General features: G+C 38.4%; 2 protein-coding genes and 1 long non-coding RNA gene across 3 annotated transcripts; 1 reads left to right on the top strand and 2 right to left on the bottom strand.

Moving 5' to 3' along the window:
- Positions 1-6,645: 6,645 nt before the first annotated feature.
- Positions 6,646-9,251, top strand: LOC135078717 (TBC1 domain family member 31). Its single transcript, XM_063973274.1, has one exon. The coding sequence runs from the start codon at positions 6,753-6,755 to the stop codon at positions 9,198-9,200; it is 2,448 nt and encodes an 815-aa protein (XP_063829344.1). The 5' UTR covers positions 6,646-6,752; the 3' UTR covers positions 9,201-9,251.
- Positions 9,252-9,513: 262 nt separating this feature from the next.
- LOC135078601 (uncharacterized) lies at positions 9,514-12,416 on the bottom strand. Its single transcript, XM_063973130.1, has 6 exons — positions 12,406-12,416; positions 12,056-12,212; positions 11,379-11,458; positions 11,056-11,227; positions 10,399-10,654; positions 9,514-9,734 (listed from the first exon to the last, which is right to left on the bottom strand). The coding sequence occupies exons 1-6, from the start codon at positions 12,414-12,416 to the stop codon at positions 9,601-9,603; spliced, it is 810 nt and encodes a 269-aa protein (XP_063829200.1). The 3' UTR covers positions 9,514-9,600.
- Positions 12,417-12,869: 453 nt separating this feature from the next.
- Positions 12,870-15,209, bottom strand: LOC135078730 (uncharacterized). Its single transcript, XR_010258655.1, has 3 exons — positions 15,019-15,209; positions 13,322-13,444; positions 12,870-13,037 (listed from the first exon to the last, which is right to left on the bottom strand). It is a non-coding gene; the product is annotated as an uncharacterized LOC135078730 (long non-coding RNA).
- Positions 15,210-15,624: the final 415 nt, after the last annotated feature.

The raw sequence follows: 15,624 nt of genomic DNA on the forward strand, positions 1-15,624 counted from the left end.
TATCAGGTAATAATCTAAAGCACTAATCAAATAAATCCTTGTTAAACGCCTCAAAATTAAGTATTTTTACGTAGTTTAAAGTATAGCTATTACTACTTGTGGTGCACAATGTACGGAACCCTTAATGTGCGTCTCCAACTCGCACTTGACCACTTTTTCTTATCTCGCACATTTCAAAACACCCACAGTATATTAACCCCTTGCACGAACGGTGCAACGATCATTGAAGCGCGAAACGAACATTTACACTGAAGCCAATAGAGCAAGAGACAGTGAACGCCAGATCTACGTTATTTTATATAATTAACTTTTTTTAAAAATAAAACCGACTTCAAATGCGTGAACACAAAAAAAAACTAAAAATTAAAAATATTGCGTATAAAAAAGTTCATCCCTCATTTTCCACCCTTGGGGGTGAAATATTTTCTTCAAATTCGCATGAAACCACCCTTTTGATAATACCTATTCAACAAAAAAATAATCGTTCAAATTGATTTATAATCGGCGGAGATATTGCGTATAAAAAAGTTCATCCCCAATTTTCCACCCTTGGGGGTTGTTTTTTCTATTATTAAATTTAAATGGGACCACCCTTGAGGTATTACCTATACGCCGAAAAAAGATTTGTTCAAATCGGTTCATAATTGGCGGAGTTATCACGTAACAAACATAGAAAAAAAAAAAAACATACGGGTCGAATTGAGAACCTCCTCCTTTTTTGAAGTCGGTTGAAAAGAAATAGAAATACAAAAAGTTGTTGACACAGTAAATAGATATAAACAACAACGAGAACAAAAACAACTAGAATAAAAGCTGAAAGTTTTTCAACGCATGCTTCCGAAGAAGAAGAAGATAAACGTTGGACCATCATGCATTGGCAGCTACCATAAAATGCTTGTCTGACAAGGGTTTGGAACGGTCAAAAGTATTTAGCTGATGAGGAAACATCATCTAATTATTGTCCAAATATTAAATATAAAAATCAGCTTTTATAATATAACGTAAACCTAGCTTTTAAGGCTCTTATACATTTACTATCCCACCTTTGTTGGGAGCATGCGCTGACAAACTTTCAACCTATACAAAATAACGAAGGTCTGGCGGTCACTAGCTCTTAGTCCACAAGAGAACAGACGTTAGGAATATTCCGCAACACCTCGTTATTATTAACGAATGCGACAATATAACGAGTGACGATGACCAATGAGCCGTGAATTTGGCGACTGCAAAAAATGTAGACATAACAGTTTTTCGCCAAGACTATTCAATATAGGATTGATTGATTACAGAAATTATGTAATGAGGCATGTTTTGGTGCAACTTACTTTGACAATATTTGGGTCAACTGGTGATTCTATTGGACTTAATTACGAATGCCATTTTCTCCTAAAATTACATAAGCCACTGTTGATTTTTGATACAAACGCATACAAAACTAAACATCTTTATAGTAAAAAAATAAAATACTTTATTACTCATGAAATAAGCTGCCCATCATAAAATTACTTCTTAAAACAGGCTTCTTCATTTTTTCACCAATGACTTTTGATGAGTACCTAATACCAATTCATCTTTAATTTACAGTAACCACTGTTGATGTGAGACAAAGGCATGAAAGTTAAGCATCTTTTGTGGTATACAATTTAAAAAATAACTAACTAAATAGGTCCCTATGCTCATCATACATGTCGAGACGCGGACTGCCTCTATGGGCAGTATCAGAAGTAACCTATCTTACAACAACATTTTGTATTTCATTTACTCGTAGTTGCGTATAGCTGATTACCTAAATCTTTATTTTGTGATCTTAGCTCCGAATAAAAGAAAAAATCAGTGCTTTGAATACCTATAAAATCTTATATAAATGCTAAACTTTCTGAGACAACAATGCTTTGTTGTTAACTACTGCTTTTGTTTATCTTAAAAGTGCAGTTACACAGTACAATGCATTAGAAGTTAGAACTGAAACGTCACGCGAGTTTAGCCATGCATAATAAAATGAGTTTGTTTTATTACTACTTGGCACAAAGCATGTCTTAGATATCTGATGAAAAAACGTTTGAATACTAAGTACATATTATGTTGAATATTTCATACACATAGGTAATCCTATAGTTTTGACAGATACGACAATACTGTAGTCTGTAAAAACTCAGGTATAAATGTTATGTATTTTTAGTTTGTAAGTTTCCAGGTGCCATTATCAGAATATTTAGTTAAGCACGATCACTTTTAATTTACCAGAAGCAAATGGTGTAGTAGCCTTCACTCTCTACGCTAATTTGTGTACTACCCTGTGGTAGTATAATAATGAGTATTTACATACTACCATAGATACTACTACAAATCTAATGCAATGAATTTTAGTAGAGACAGATTGTACGAAGAAGTTAATTATTCATATTTGATTAAACCTTATTTAAATGAGAACTTATCATCTAAACATTAAATGAGAAAGCGTTTGTTTGTTTGTTACGCTTTCACGGTCCAATCCAATCGATCTCCATGAAAATTGAGCCAATCTTACATCTACTCGTGTTTTGATATTATTGAAATGGCAACCCAATAGAACAAGGAAAGTATAATTGGATCTATAAGAAAAACCTGATTTCATTTTTAATTAGATAATACGCCATTATTTTTAATTACTGATAATTCAATAAGTTACTTGAAAACGGTAATTTCCGTACAAACACAAAAAGTAATATTTGAAACTCTTTTTGCCATTAAAAAGTGTAGTTAAAAATATGTAATTAGGTGAACTTACACCCATCCTTTTTCTTTTGAAAGCCCGCCAGTAAAGGTTGTAAAACTTTTTCTTCAATTATAATAATTACGACAGTTTATCAAGTTCATTAAGAAACATTAGAAGAACCGATATTATATCCGTACTTTTTGCAGAAGAAACACAAAAGAAAGTATTAATTAATAATAATCAATTGTAACTACAATACCTCGTACTATGATTGTACTTATTATTATTTTATGTTCATCTAACTCGGCGAGTTTTGACCATAGAAGACGTAATTTTTTTGAAAGCCTTCTTTTCACTACACATTTTCCAAAAACTTTGTTTATTCAAAAATAAATTCAAATAATTATTTATTTGAGGAGGAGGATCATATTCTGTTGATTCTTAAATGATGCTCTATTTATTTTATCAAAATAGCGTATTCAAGTTATGTTTCCTAAAACAATGTCGTGGATTTCTGATATTCGGAATTCATCTCCTTTGATAGCAAAGTAAATAAATACATCATTACTCTATCCAAATCCTGATTTACTTTTTCGATACAGCCTAAGTTTCAAAATAACAAAGCGTGACAGTAAATCCCAAGACAATGTAATACCTACTAAAACTAATTACTGGAATGTAGAGCGATAAAAGATGCGTTCTAATCGCTGACTTTCAGCAAAAACGTAATAACACCCGTTTCCCATACGGGTACAGCTAGCAACAGAGGGCGCTTTTTATGCAGTATAGTGCAACCAACTTTGACTTTTATACAGCACTAGCTTTCCGCCCGCGGCTTCGCCCGCGTGGAATTTTTCGGTTTTTTATATAACCTATGACACTCAGCAATAATGTGGCTTTCTATTGGTGAAAGAATTTTTAAAATCGGTTCAGTAGATCCCGAGGATACCCCTTACAATTTAACAAATATACAAAAACACAAACTTCACCTCTTTGTAATATTAGTATATGTAGATGTAGTAAGAAAATACTTTTCGATCCGAAAGAGGTAATTCTGGTGCTTAAATGATCAACTTTTTGAGTTCAGGTTGGGTAATAGGTTATACTTTAATAGTTCCATCAGCTATTTATCATCATTTCAGCCATGGGACGTCCACTGCTGAATATAGACTCCCCCAATGATTTCCATATGACCGGTTGGTAGCGGCCTGCATCCAGCGCCTTCCTACTACCTTTATGAGGTCGTCGGTCCACCTTGTGGGTGGTTAACGATCAGCTGTTACAATTTTTAATTAAACTCGATTGATGACTAGATTCGGATAAACAATAAGATAAATGTCCATGACTGAATATACACATAATACACATCACACTAAAAATTGCCCCAACTGGAATCAAAGCTACAGATGTTGTTATTACGTGAACCACCAGACCATATAATTTATGATGGGTTTCATTTAAAGGTCAAAGTTTCAATATTAATATTGAGGTAAATTGATTATTGCAATGGTTATGGATAGGCTAAATAAAAATCTCTACTGTTGCAAAGATTGGAGTCCTATAAAATCTAGATTCGATGCACCCCGTTCAAAACCCTGTGTGTGCAATATTATTTACAGTACATTATTATTTATAGTACATGTCTACAGTTCTGAAAAGTAATGCCATTCGTAAATCATGTTGCCGGAAGAAGAAACTTGTTCGATCCATCGGTGTTTATTTATTTACTGGAATCGTATGAAATTCATAACAAATAGTGCGGAACGTGTGCTCTATTTACAAATAATAAATCGAATTCTTCAGTCGCGTGAGTTTATACAATATGACCAAAAGAAATAATAATAAAGTGGTCGTTCACTTTGTATTCTAATTTATTTGTGGTATGAAAATAACTATCTTTATGTATGTTTAAATATTAATGCCGGAATGCCAATATTTTCATGAATAAATATCCTACAGAACTCACTCGTACATGTGATATGTAATGATGTCCACGTGCGCGTATAAATAAAAAAGATTACTTTATATCTTCCTTGATTATCTACAACATTAATTAATGTTTAGCTCGTTATAATTGTTGAAAAACTTACCCGAAATTGCCGGGATAGCAGACGGGGTAGCGCCGGCACACGTGGACCCCCGGCACCCTCTTCCCGCTGAAGTGCTGCCCCCCATTGAAGATCACCTCCGAGCAGCAAGGAGACGAGCACCTTCCACTATCAGAGCAATCAGAACCGCAGCAGGACCGAGACCCCTCCGACCCGTACCAGTGTTCGTCGCAGGACATCGAGTACTGCCAATCGGGAGACGGCATCCTGTATCTGTATCTCGGGTCCCAATGCCCCGTATTCAAGTCAGTACACCGCTCCACATAAGCCCCGGCCAGCTGCTCCATGTACTGCTTGTACAAACGCTTCTGCCGCTGGCTCTGCGACACATGCAGCCGCAACACGTTCAGGAAACACATCTTCAGCCCGCGAAGGAACCGCCTGACCACGCCCGCACTCTCCACCAACCGGTACGTCGGCATAGGCCCGACTACCCGAAACGGCAGACGAGGAATCTCAGAGAAAACCAACTCATTTTACTGTCGCTATTAAGTAGCGATGCGAGCGCTTCGTTAACAAGGTATTCCGACGTGATTTAAACGATTTCCCGTCCTGTCGTGCGCTATTGAATAATCCGCGGCACGCTGATGTTGTGGTGTCGTGTTCATACGCTAAACTTTCCTCGGAAAAGTCAGCAATGATCGCGCGAGCACGTTGCGGTTACATTTTGGATTTCGCGCCAAAATAACGGTCACCCGGTCGCTCCATAGTGGCGTGTGCGCGGCGCGCGCTGCGACCGCTGCGGCTCTGTGGCGACTGCGCGGGCGCAACCGTAATAGTAATCACTTAACGTCAAATTAGCTCGCATTTCCCCGTGAGGTGAAAAAACGGAACAGTCTACGGAGAAAATGCGGCACAACTGAAAATAATCAGGGTCATAAGCCGTAACCGATGCTCCATTTCGTCCATCACGCTCCGGCTTAACTCGATAAACGTTTTTAAACGTCTAGTGAATGTACTGCAACATTGTGAGATAACGAGATTATAATAACAGTTTGTGAACATTACGCGAGACAAGAGCAGGTAGAAAGTTACTGCAAGCACAACAATGCATAAAAAATGTTTTGAATATTTATTGCTGTAATTATTTTTATTTATCTCTCAGCAGAACTCAAGGGACGTGAAGTTATGTTACGGCATCGTAAATACCTGCTAAATTGATTGCGTAACATGGTAGGATAATGAGAGAAGACATTATCATAAGCGGAGCTGACACTAGGCTGTGAAACTTGACTTAGAATTTTGAGTGTCGTTTCAAATAACTACCAATCTTTTTCGATTTTTCTAGGTCTCTGGAGACTTCAAAATAAGATAACCGTTCGTTGTTCGTAATTGTTTCCGCGATGATGATGCTACTGATGTGAGTAAGTAAACACGTTAGTGCGTTTCACTACGCTGATTTTAGAAGTTGTCCCAGAAATAACACGACAAAAGAAAAATATTAGTAGAGACCAATGAAATTAACTGCGAAAAAGTAGCTTAAAAGTAGCACTGTGATAGAGTTATTTGAGATAGTTAAATGAATTTGAGTCATATTTATTAATCAAAACGTCTCTAAATCGGGTTAGTGCCTTTTTTCGGCACGCACGGTCTGGATCCTATTACGTGAGCTAAACGCACGCGGAACGAAAAAACATGTAAAGATTCCGCAAGCGTGCCTAAATCCGCATCACAGGAAAAAGGCACAAAAGGCAAAAAAAGTGTTTTATAAACGACCTCTTTAGTCTACAACTCAGCCAATATTATAAACACAACACATTTCCGAACTAAAGTTTGCACCCGCGATTGCCATGACAACGCTCGCTAGCTGTCGTGTTTTGACACTTCTGTTTATTATTTTGATAGCTTGACTGCCAAATTTTAAATCAGTTTGACCCAGATTTATAATGATTATTCTTTAAAAAAATATATAATGTTGTATGCACCGTATGGGATTGAATTATCATTAAATGGAACAAGAGAAACGAGGCGACCAGAAGAGCGTGGAGAAATTCGATATCAAACTTAAATCAAGGCCCAGGGATGGAGTTATCTTGCAGCTGCATCACACTGTTCGAGGGTCCAATGGAGAAAGTCGTAGGATTCGGTTCTCGACGGGGACCTTCGATGACAGTCAAGAGAAGCTCGCGTGTGCGGACAATGTCGGTAACCTGTTCATTCTAGACTTCTCCGACCTCAAGTTCTGGAAACTCACCGGTGTAGGGCCATGCACAGCTCTCCATTTCATGCCCAACAAATTGGACACAATAATAATCGCCAATGCGAAACGATTTGATATCGCCTTCTTAGACACCGAAACAGGACAAGCATCCTTGACACTAACCGGACACACGGCACCTGTGAAACATATTTCATTCTCGAACAATAAAATAAACAACTTACTGACTGCTAGCGCAGTTGAAGCAATACTGTGGGAACTGACAAATTACACCAAATACTTCACTCTAAATACTTATTTAGGCGCTCAAATCCAGCAGATAATGTTCATGCCGGGAGGCGATTACCTCGTCGCTTGCTTTCAAAACGACACGGTACAGATATGGAAACATGAAAGTATGAAATCAGTGAAGCAAATTATTCCGAGTGAGTTGAAACACATGAAGAGCATAGCGTTCACGATGAATGGCAGAGCGATGGCGATGGCCGGACTCACGCCCATGCTAATATTATTCAGCATGGACACGTGGAAGGCTCTAAAATCTATAGACATGTCCAAATATAACATCTCTGGCGCACAGCAAATCGCGTTTATCCCACAAGTCTTCGATGGAGGAGCCAACAAAATACTGGCAATACTGAGCAGTGATTGCACGCTGCTTTTATTTGATTTAGAATCTTTATCGATGATACACAGTATACGCCCTGAGTCATCGGGAATTCGCAAATTCGTCGTAAGTCCTACTGGAAAGTATTTCCTCTGTATCTTACAACTCGGAGAAGTAAATATTTACAACTCCGCTCATGTTTTGGACATGGCTCAAAGTGCTATAGGAGATGGTATAAAAGAAGAGGTCCCATCTACGTCAACCCAGAAGCCTGTTCCTCACAATCTGTCTCCTTCGAAAATAGAAGTTGAACAGAAGATGCGAACTTGCATGGATAGTGCTAGACTTAGGAGAATCCTTATGCAGTATGGGGAATATCCTGACAAATTCAGATCGGTCATTTGGAGGTCTCTTTTAAATACGCCTAAAAACAAAATAGCGTATGCAGCGCTGGTTGACAAAGGTATACATCCAACGTACAGAGATATAGAAAAACAATTTACTATACACAGTTCCGTAACCTTGAAAAACCTTAAACGATTACTGTCATGTCTGGCACACTGGTGTCCCTTGTTTGGTGTCATGAAATTCTTGCCAGGGTTTGTGTTCCCGTTTGTGAAGGTTCTGCAAAAAGATCCACTTTTGCTGTTCGAGTGTGTAGCAACAGTCCTACTGAACTATTGTCAGTTGTGGTTTGAGTATGCCCCATTTCCACCAATCAGCATCTTGGCGATGGCAGAAAATATACTAGCAGAGCACGACCAGCAACTTTTGAACCATTTCTGCGAGGCTGGAATCACGAGCCAAACTTACGCTTTGAAGATATTAGAAACCGCCTTTAGTGAGGTACTGACATGTTCGGAATGGTTGATACTTTGGGACCATATTCTCAGCAACGAACCAGCATTTATTTTGATGGCGGTTGTTTCGTATAACATTGTTCAGAAAAACGCCCTGAAAAGACTGACGACACACGAGCAGCTTGACAATTTCTTCCACATGCAGAATCCAATCGACAAGAAACTATTTCTTAAGAAAGCCTATGTTTTGTTGAATGAAACTGGTGAAGATATTCATCCTAGAAGATTTTTTAACAGTTTCGTTTCTCTTGAAAAGGGAAACTGCTACCAACAATTCACTGGGTACCCCAAAGCTACTATTTGTTTAAAATTAGCGAAGAAGGAAAGGAAAAAAGAGAGTAAAAGTGATAAGTGTACCTTGCGAGATTTGACTAAAAAAAGTCAAGAGAAAATGATAAACGAAAGACAGAAGGCTGAAGATGATTCAGAGTTGAGAACTATGGAAAGTGATAATGATACATCTGAAGATGGTCACGCGGAGAAATATGTGAAAAAGAGTAAGAGAAAAAGCCATGAACACCACTCACCTAATAGAGAAGATTTGTGCACAAAGGAGTTTCTTGAAAGCGTTATGTATCCGGCGTCAGTGACGAGAAACAAACAACATGGCGATTCAAAATCCAGTAGGAGAGATAAAGACAGTAATGTAGGTAGACATTCGTCCAAATCTAAAAATAAGAAGAAAGCAACGGAAAGGAAGAACGACAATTTAGAGAAAGAAGTTGAAAAATTAATAAGGACGTGCACGAACTCTGATGTAACTGATACATAGTGTTAGAAATGTACGAATGTCTGTAATTTTAAAGCTACGTAAGAATTTTTTTCCAAGACTTTTTAGCTTCAATATTAAGCTATTATTTTCATCTGTTTTCCAGTAAAAAGGTCGAAAGCCTCACCTTTTATTTTATTCCTTAACCATACATTAATTACTACACCATCATTATTATGGGTTAAGTTTATCTGAATAAACTTTTAACTAGGACCAATAAACAACTCAAGCTTCTGAAAAAGTATTCAAGGTTTTTTCAATATTGCAATAATATAAACGACCTAGTTTTGGTAATTCAACTTAACAAAAAATTGGAGACAGTCTTTCGTAGTCGTGTTTATTTTCATAAATTAAAAAAGTATCAAGGTTAGATTCAAAACAAAAGTCAATTTTCTAGTTAAAGTTAGTCCTTTTTAACGGGCGTTGGTCTAGGTATAGTCGACTTCACGTGACTGAACTTTTTCTTAGAGGCACTGTTGGGACTTGCTTCGTTCAATTTTGAATGTACTGGAGTCACTATTTTTGGTCTGAACAAGTCTGAAACAATATTATTCAATTAGCACACACCCTGTATTCTCATAGGAATCATATTACCTACGAAAAAATATGAAAGGAATTTATTTTCATACTGTCACAGCAAAAAAGTGCATCCAGAAGTAATGAAATGTTACTACTTATATTCTTTCATAGCACTAATGTTTCTCAATTATTACATTGACGTACCTAAGTAACTTAGGTCAGATAGATTTATTTCCCCTTTTTGAAGATAAGGGTAACTACTGGAAAGAGTCCAGAAGGATTACATCTTTCTTAAATGCCCATCTATCTTTGTTTAAATGCCCAGATTGCCCATGTAAAGGCTATTTAGAAAATATGTGATTAAAGAGTGCAGTGAGAACTTTGGTTAAAGTTTTATTGGTCACTATCTGTTCATTAAATATAAAATAATCACGTTTTTATGCATAAAATTACTCACTTTTATTAAAATTTCTTAGAGTTGAGATCTCTATCTCAAACTAAATTGCTCGTATAAATAACTTGAAAAATCGATTTGCCTAAGGCGGGAATCGAACCCACGAATTCGATTGGTTCATCCAGTGTCTAAGTAGCTCAGATGGATCAGTCGCTCGGCAAGCGAAAGGTCGTCAGTTCGATTCCCGCCTTAGGCAGTTCGATTTTTTCAAGTCACCAAATTACTCACTGTTCAATTTGCTGCTCTTACTATCCGGCTTCAGCTTATCAACCTTAGGTGGCGCGTCTTTCCGCATCTTGAAGATATTAGGCGATATCCTCTTCAGCCGCGAGGGTTTCTCGTTGGGGTTCAGCGACTTCGGCCCCAAGTGCGAGGTGGAGGCACTCTCGAACCTCTTGAGACGGCTCTTGGGGAAGTCCTCCTGAACTGTTCCCAAGCCGGACAGGTTTGGACTGGACGCAAACTGGGCTTTGGGTGGCTCTGCCTGGGGAATTAAAAGACGAAATCATCAAAAACATAACCCTCCTTCTAGCGCAGTCGGTAAAAAATATTGTTTTAAAACTAAAGTGCGGCCGTCCGCGCACTAGTTTTAAAAAAATATTTTTTATTTTAATAAAATTGTTGGTGTGCCGTCACATCAATCTTAACTTCTGTAGCATCTTAAATAATTAATTACAGTCTGACCTGAAAAATTACGTAGAATATTTACTCTTATTTCAAATTGAAATGTGACTTGCGACTTTTACGGATCTTAAATTCGCGGAAAATAGATTTTATTTTTTTGGTGCTTTTTTGGTGATGTGATGATGTGGTGCCCTAAGGCTTAGGGCCTAAGCAATTACTTAATTTGCAAGGGCTAATTTTTCTGTCTTTGTAGACGCTTACCTTCAAGACAGATATTTTGGAGACGTCCAAAGCTAGCGAGGACATGGAAGAATCGTTCTTCTCTTCAACAAACTCCTTTCTGATGTATGCTATCTTGTTTCTTAGTTCCTCAGCCTCCTTCTCAGCTTCTATCAAAGTTTCTAGCAGCGGGTTGTGTATGGATTGTATTGGACTGGAACAATATGGAAATTCATATTGAATTGCTGCGACGTTTATATGTGACTTATAGAAAATTTATGTGCTAATGTTTTCATTGAGTGTTTTATCATACTTTTATTTCAAAATTGACAATTTCTATTGGCTTGGATTTGTGTTATAATTACCTTGATGTTTTGTTGCGTCTCCTAATACTGCTCCCAGGAGTCGACGATAAAGTGTATGTACTCTGTCTGCGACACATAGTCTGAAAAATTAAACATGAAAGATAATTTTGATTCTTGATTTTAAACGGATATTACATTTTGATTATTTCAGACTGTACCAATTTACTGCTGGACAAAGATCTCTCCCATGGAGCGTCTCTAGATCTCCCTCTTTTTAATTCATTCTGTTACTTCCAGATGTCTTAATTCCTGAGCCTTTATTCCCATTCACCTCCATCGAGTTCGTTGATGAAAAGGGGAGCTAGTAAGCTACCTTACTTACATACGAAGACGTGGTCTCTATTCAATAACGCTTTTACTCCTATTGTATCTTTTATCGGTTTTGACAGAGACCAGAGGCAAAATATGGAGAATTAGGATAGTCTCGTAAACATGTATACCAACCTTGTATACCAAGACGTGGTCCGTGTTTACTCATTCTTTCATTGTTTCCATGATAGACCAGAGTCAAATTAGGTACGCCCATATTCACAAACGATGCTTGCTTAAGTGAAGCAACAAATCGAACGTACAGCATTTGAATAGAGCTCTGTGATTGGCTCGTGTGTCACCCTGTGCGTCCACGCGCGCTGTGAGACCTTATAGTAATGTTTACAGGCGTAAGTCTCGTTACGAACCTTTTTCTCAGTATTGTCATCTCCATAAGCGCTCGCCAGCAAGCGTTTCGTCAGCGGCCTTGGCGCCGGCAGCTGCTGATCAGATTCAGCCTTCGCAGCTGTCAACGTGTCCAGCGAACGGTACCGAGTGGGCGTATCGACTCTGGACTGGAATAGCCTGGAAAGACAGTTGAGAGCACGTTATTATTTACATATATTTTTTAAAGATTATTACTAATCGTCCCGTTAGCTCCTTCTACTAAGCTAAATATGCGAGTGAGCTCACCACAATAGTCAAGCGGCGGCGGGGACCGAACCCGCGTTCCCCGGATCACCAGTCGGCCAATCCGACCCCTTCACCGTTCGGTTACCGTGGCTTCATAATGAAAGTGTTATAACTACTTTAAAAATTTCTAGAAATAGCAGTTTATTATTTCTACTTTCAAAATTACTAGGCCTACCAGTTTATGAAACATAACTAAGTCTAGTCATTTTTGGAGAATATGCGAATCATGCAGGTTTATGATGATAATGCATTTGTAGCCTACTTATACATATAGTAATTTCTTAACTAAGATTTGCATTCACGACACTGATTTGTGGTTGCATTTTTCTTTACACCTTTCTTCTGTATTGAACCAACTTTAGTTCACATTCCTGGTATCAAACTTAATATATATTTAACTGTTATAATTTATTATCAGAGGTCTTTATAAAAATACCTTATTATTAATCCACCTAAATGAATTCTTAACTCGTGCTAGGTTCAAGAGTATCAAATATCAAAATAAACAAGCAAGTGTACTCGTAGGTAATCTAGACCTGCCCACCTCTTCTCCGGCGTGTTAAGCTCGATGATGCTGGTAGACTTATTTAACTCCTTCTTCTTCTCGTGGTCGGAGTCGTTGTGCTGCTTGATGCACCGGATCATCTCCCGCAGCTCCTTGGTCAACCGTTCACGGTGTGGTTTCGGGAGAGATCCGAGGAGGGTGCAGCCGAACTCCTGGGGATGAAGGAATAAGATGGTGATGATAAAGTGGCAATTGGCAGGGCACATAGCACACAGAAGTAACGGCCGATGGGGCAGCAAGGTTCTGGAGTGGAATAGAACCCACGTATCAGACAAAGCAGCGTGGGAGGTCCACCCACAGGGTGGACTGGCTACCTCATAACAGGAAGGTGCTGGATGCAGGGCACTACCAACCAGGCAATATGGAAATTATTGGGGGAGGCCTATGTTCAGCAGTTTACGACCTGTGGCTGAAATTATTCAAAACAATAGCCTACCTTATCAAGATGCTTGCCGCCAGTCACGCCGGACACCTGCCAGACGCCGCTGTTCTGCTGGTCAGTAGCAGGGCACGAGCACGCCAGGCCTGGGCTCTCCAGCACCACGTGCAGTCCTGATGACTGGAACAAGCCAATGACAGTGATTTTGGATGACATACAGCTTACTTGGTGAACCGTATCGTGTTATCGCGATCGCAATGTAATCATGTCACGCAAATAAACTGAATTATCAACACTGCTTTTGGCTTCTCAATAAGTTAGTTAAAAGTAATGTTTTAATCATCACAGGAGCACTGTGTTTTATCCGTAGTGCCAAGCCGTAGTGGTGTAGTGTACCTTAGACGAGCCCTGTATCCATTAAGAATAATGGGGCTAAAAATAAAATTTTCATTTAAAAAAAATTCAAAATTATAAAACGTGTCCTATTTGCTTAGGAGTCGAGACCCGCCTGGATCGTAGCCCTTAGGCCAGTAGGCTGTTGTCTAATGGTTAATCCGGCCCAGGGGCCCATATCATTGATACAGTCCTGACTCATAAATACCAGACGTCGTCATCGTAGTAAACCTGAAGAGAAGGGGTTAGGGGTGTATATGTTACTGTAAAAGCTCGAACTACGGTTAATCTTAAGATTTCAGTGTAAGTCTTAGGATTTACCGACATGAGTTGGTAAATGTAAGTATTTCTGAAAATACGACGATTTTTTCGAGCTTTTACCATTCGAATTCAGTATAAGCTAGGTTTTACCTCTGTCAGCTGGTAGATGTTGGTTTTAGAAATAAAACAATGAGTAATCCTTAACTACTTACTTTTTTGATAGTAATAAGTACAAACTTATTTAAATCATTTGCAATCATTTCTTTTTCTTGTGTTTTGGTGTTCACATTTTTACTGTTTCCTTTTTTTATTCCTTCTGACTCATTACCAACGACGTTTGTTTTCGTAAAAGTTTACAGAACTTTTAATTAGTAAGATTATAACAAAAATCATGGCATGGACGAAATGTGAAGTGGAAAAAATCTGAATTATAATAACCCTGAATTGATAGTAGCGCATACCTGTAAATATCATATCTAGCCTATCTAGGAAACTGATATTTTGTACTGCATGCATCCTACTAATATTATAAACGCGAAAGTTTGTGTGGATGTTTGTTACTCTTTCAAGCAAAAAGTACTGAACTGATTTTGATGAAACTTTACAGTATTATTGTTTATAACCCAGAATAACGTATAGGCTATAATTTATGGCGATCTGTGACAAATTAAATTTCACGCGGGTGAAGCCGCCGGCAGAAGCTAGTATTTTATATGATAATTATGATCTTACGTTGCTAAAGAAAAAACAAGGCAGTGACATCATGGCTTGTTTAATTGTATTAAAATGAAAAGTGACGCCGTGGTCTTTTTTAAGTTCTTAAATGGTTCGTACATTTAAACAATACAAAAAGGCTGCGCTCGTGTAATACGTAGATAAGATCGATTTTTACCTGTCAAAAATGCTTGTTTTGTTTTTCAACATTTACTATGCCATTAATGTAAATCGTAAGATTTACCAACGAAATGGTGGTAAGAGTTCGAATCGCAAACCTTTTGGGACATTTACCATTAGGTTTTACTGGAATATCTTAGGATTTACTGCAATTCGAGCTTTTACAGTAACATATATAAGCACTATTTCAATCCAGAACAGCTCACCTGGCAGTTGATAACCACGGTCCTGGTGCCAACATCCTGGCTCAGGTTCACTTCACTGGTCTCCAGCGAACGCACGCTGAAGCCCAGGCATTGCAGCAACGCACACAGCTCCACCACGTCGGTATATGCATCCTGGGATTCAATTTCCTATTTAATTATTTTTCTGATTAATTTCGTTGCGGGTCCAATGACAGTTTAACTTTCCCCCGGGACAGACTTGACCTTCACTGGTTGGGTTTTTATTGGCGGTCAAGCTGTAGATCCTGGCTACAGGAACGAGAAGTAGGAATAATCCCGTTCCTATTTAATTAGGCTGATTTGCACCAACTTAGTTTAGCTGTAACATTAACCAGTGTTTTTTGGATGGAGTTTGACAGATTATGACATTTGTTAAAGTTGAAGCAAGATGGTGCAACTCAGCCTTATCATGAAATAATCATAAAATTCGTTTGTTTTTTTTTTCAACCAAATTCCGTCCACTGCTGGACTAAGGCCTCCCTCTCAGATTTCCACAACGACGCCGCGACGGGCCCTGCGCTGCCCGCATCCAGGCGCTTCCCGCGACCTTCACCAGATCGGTCCACCAAGTACTTATAGGTCATACTA

The sequence above is a fragment of the Ostrinia nubilalis genome, chromosome 15 (assembly GCF_963855985.1).
Source record: "Ostrinia nubilalis chromosome 15, ilOstNubi1.1, whole genome shotgun sequence".
Lineage (NCBI taxonomy): Eukaryota > Metazoa > Arthropoda > Insecta > Lepidoptera > Crambidae > Ostrinia > Ostrinia nubilalis.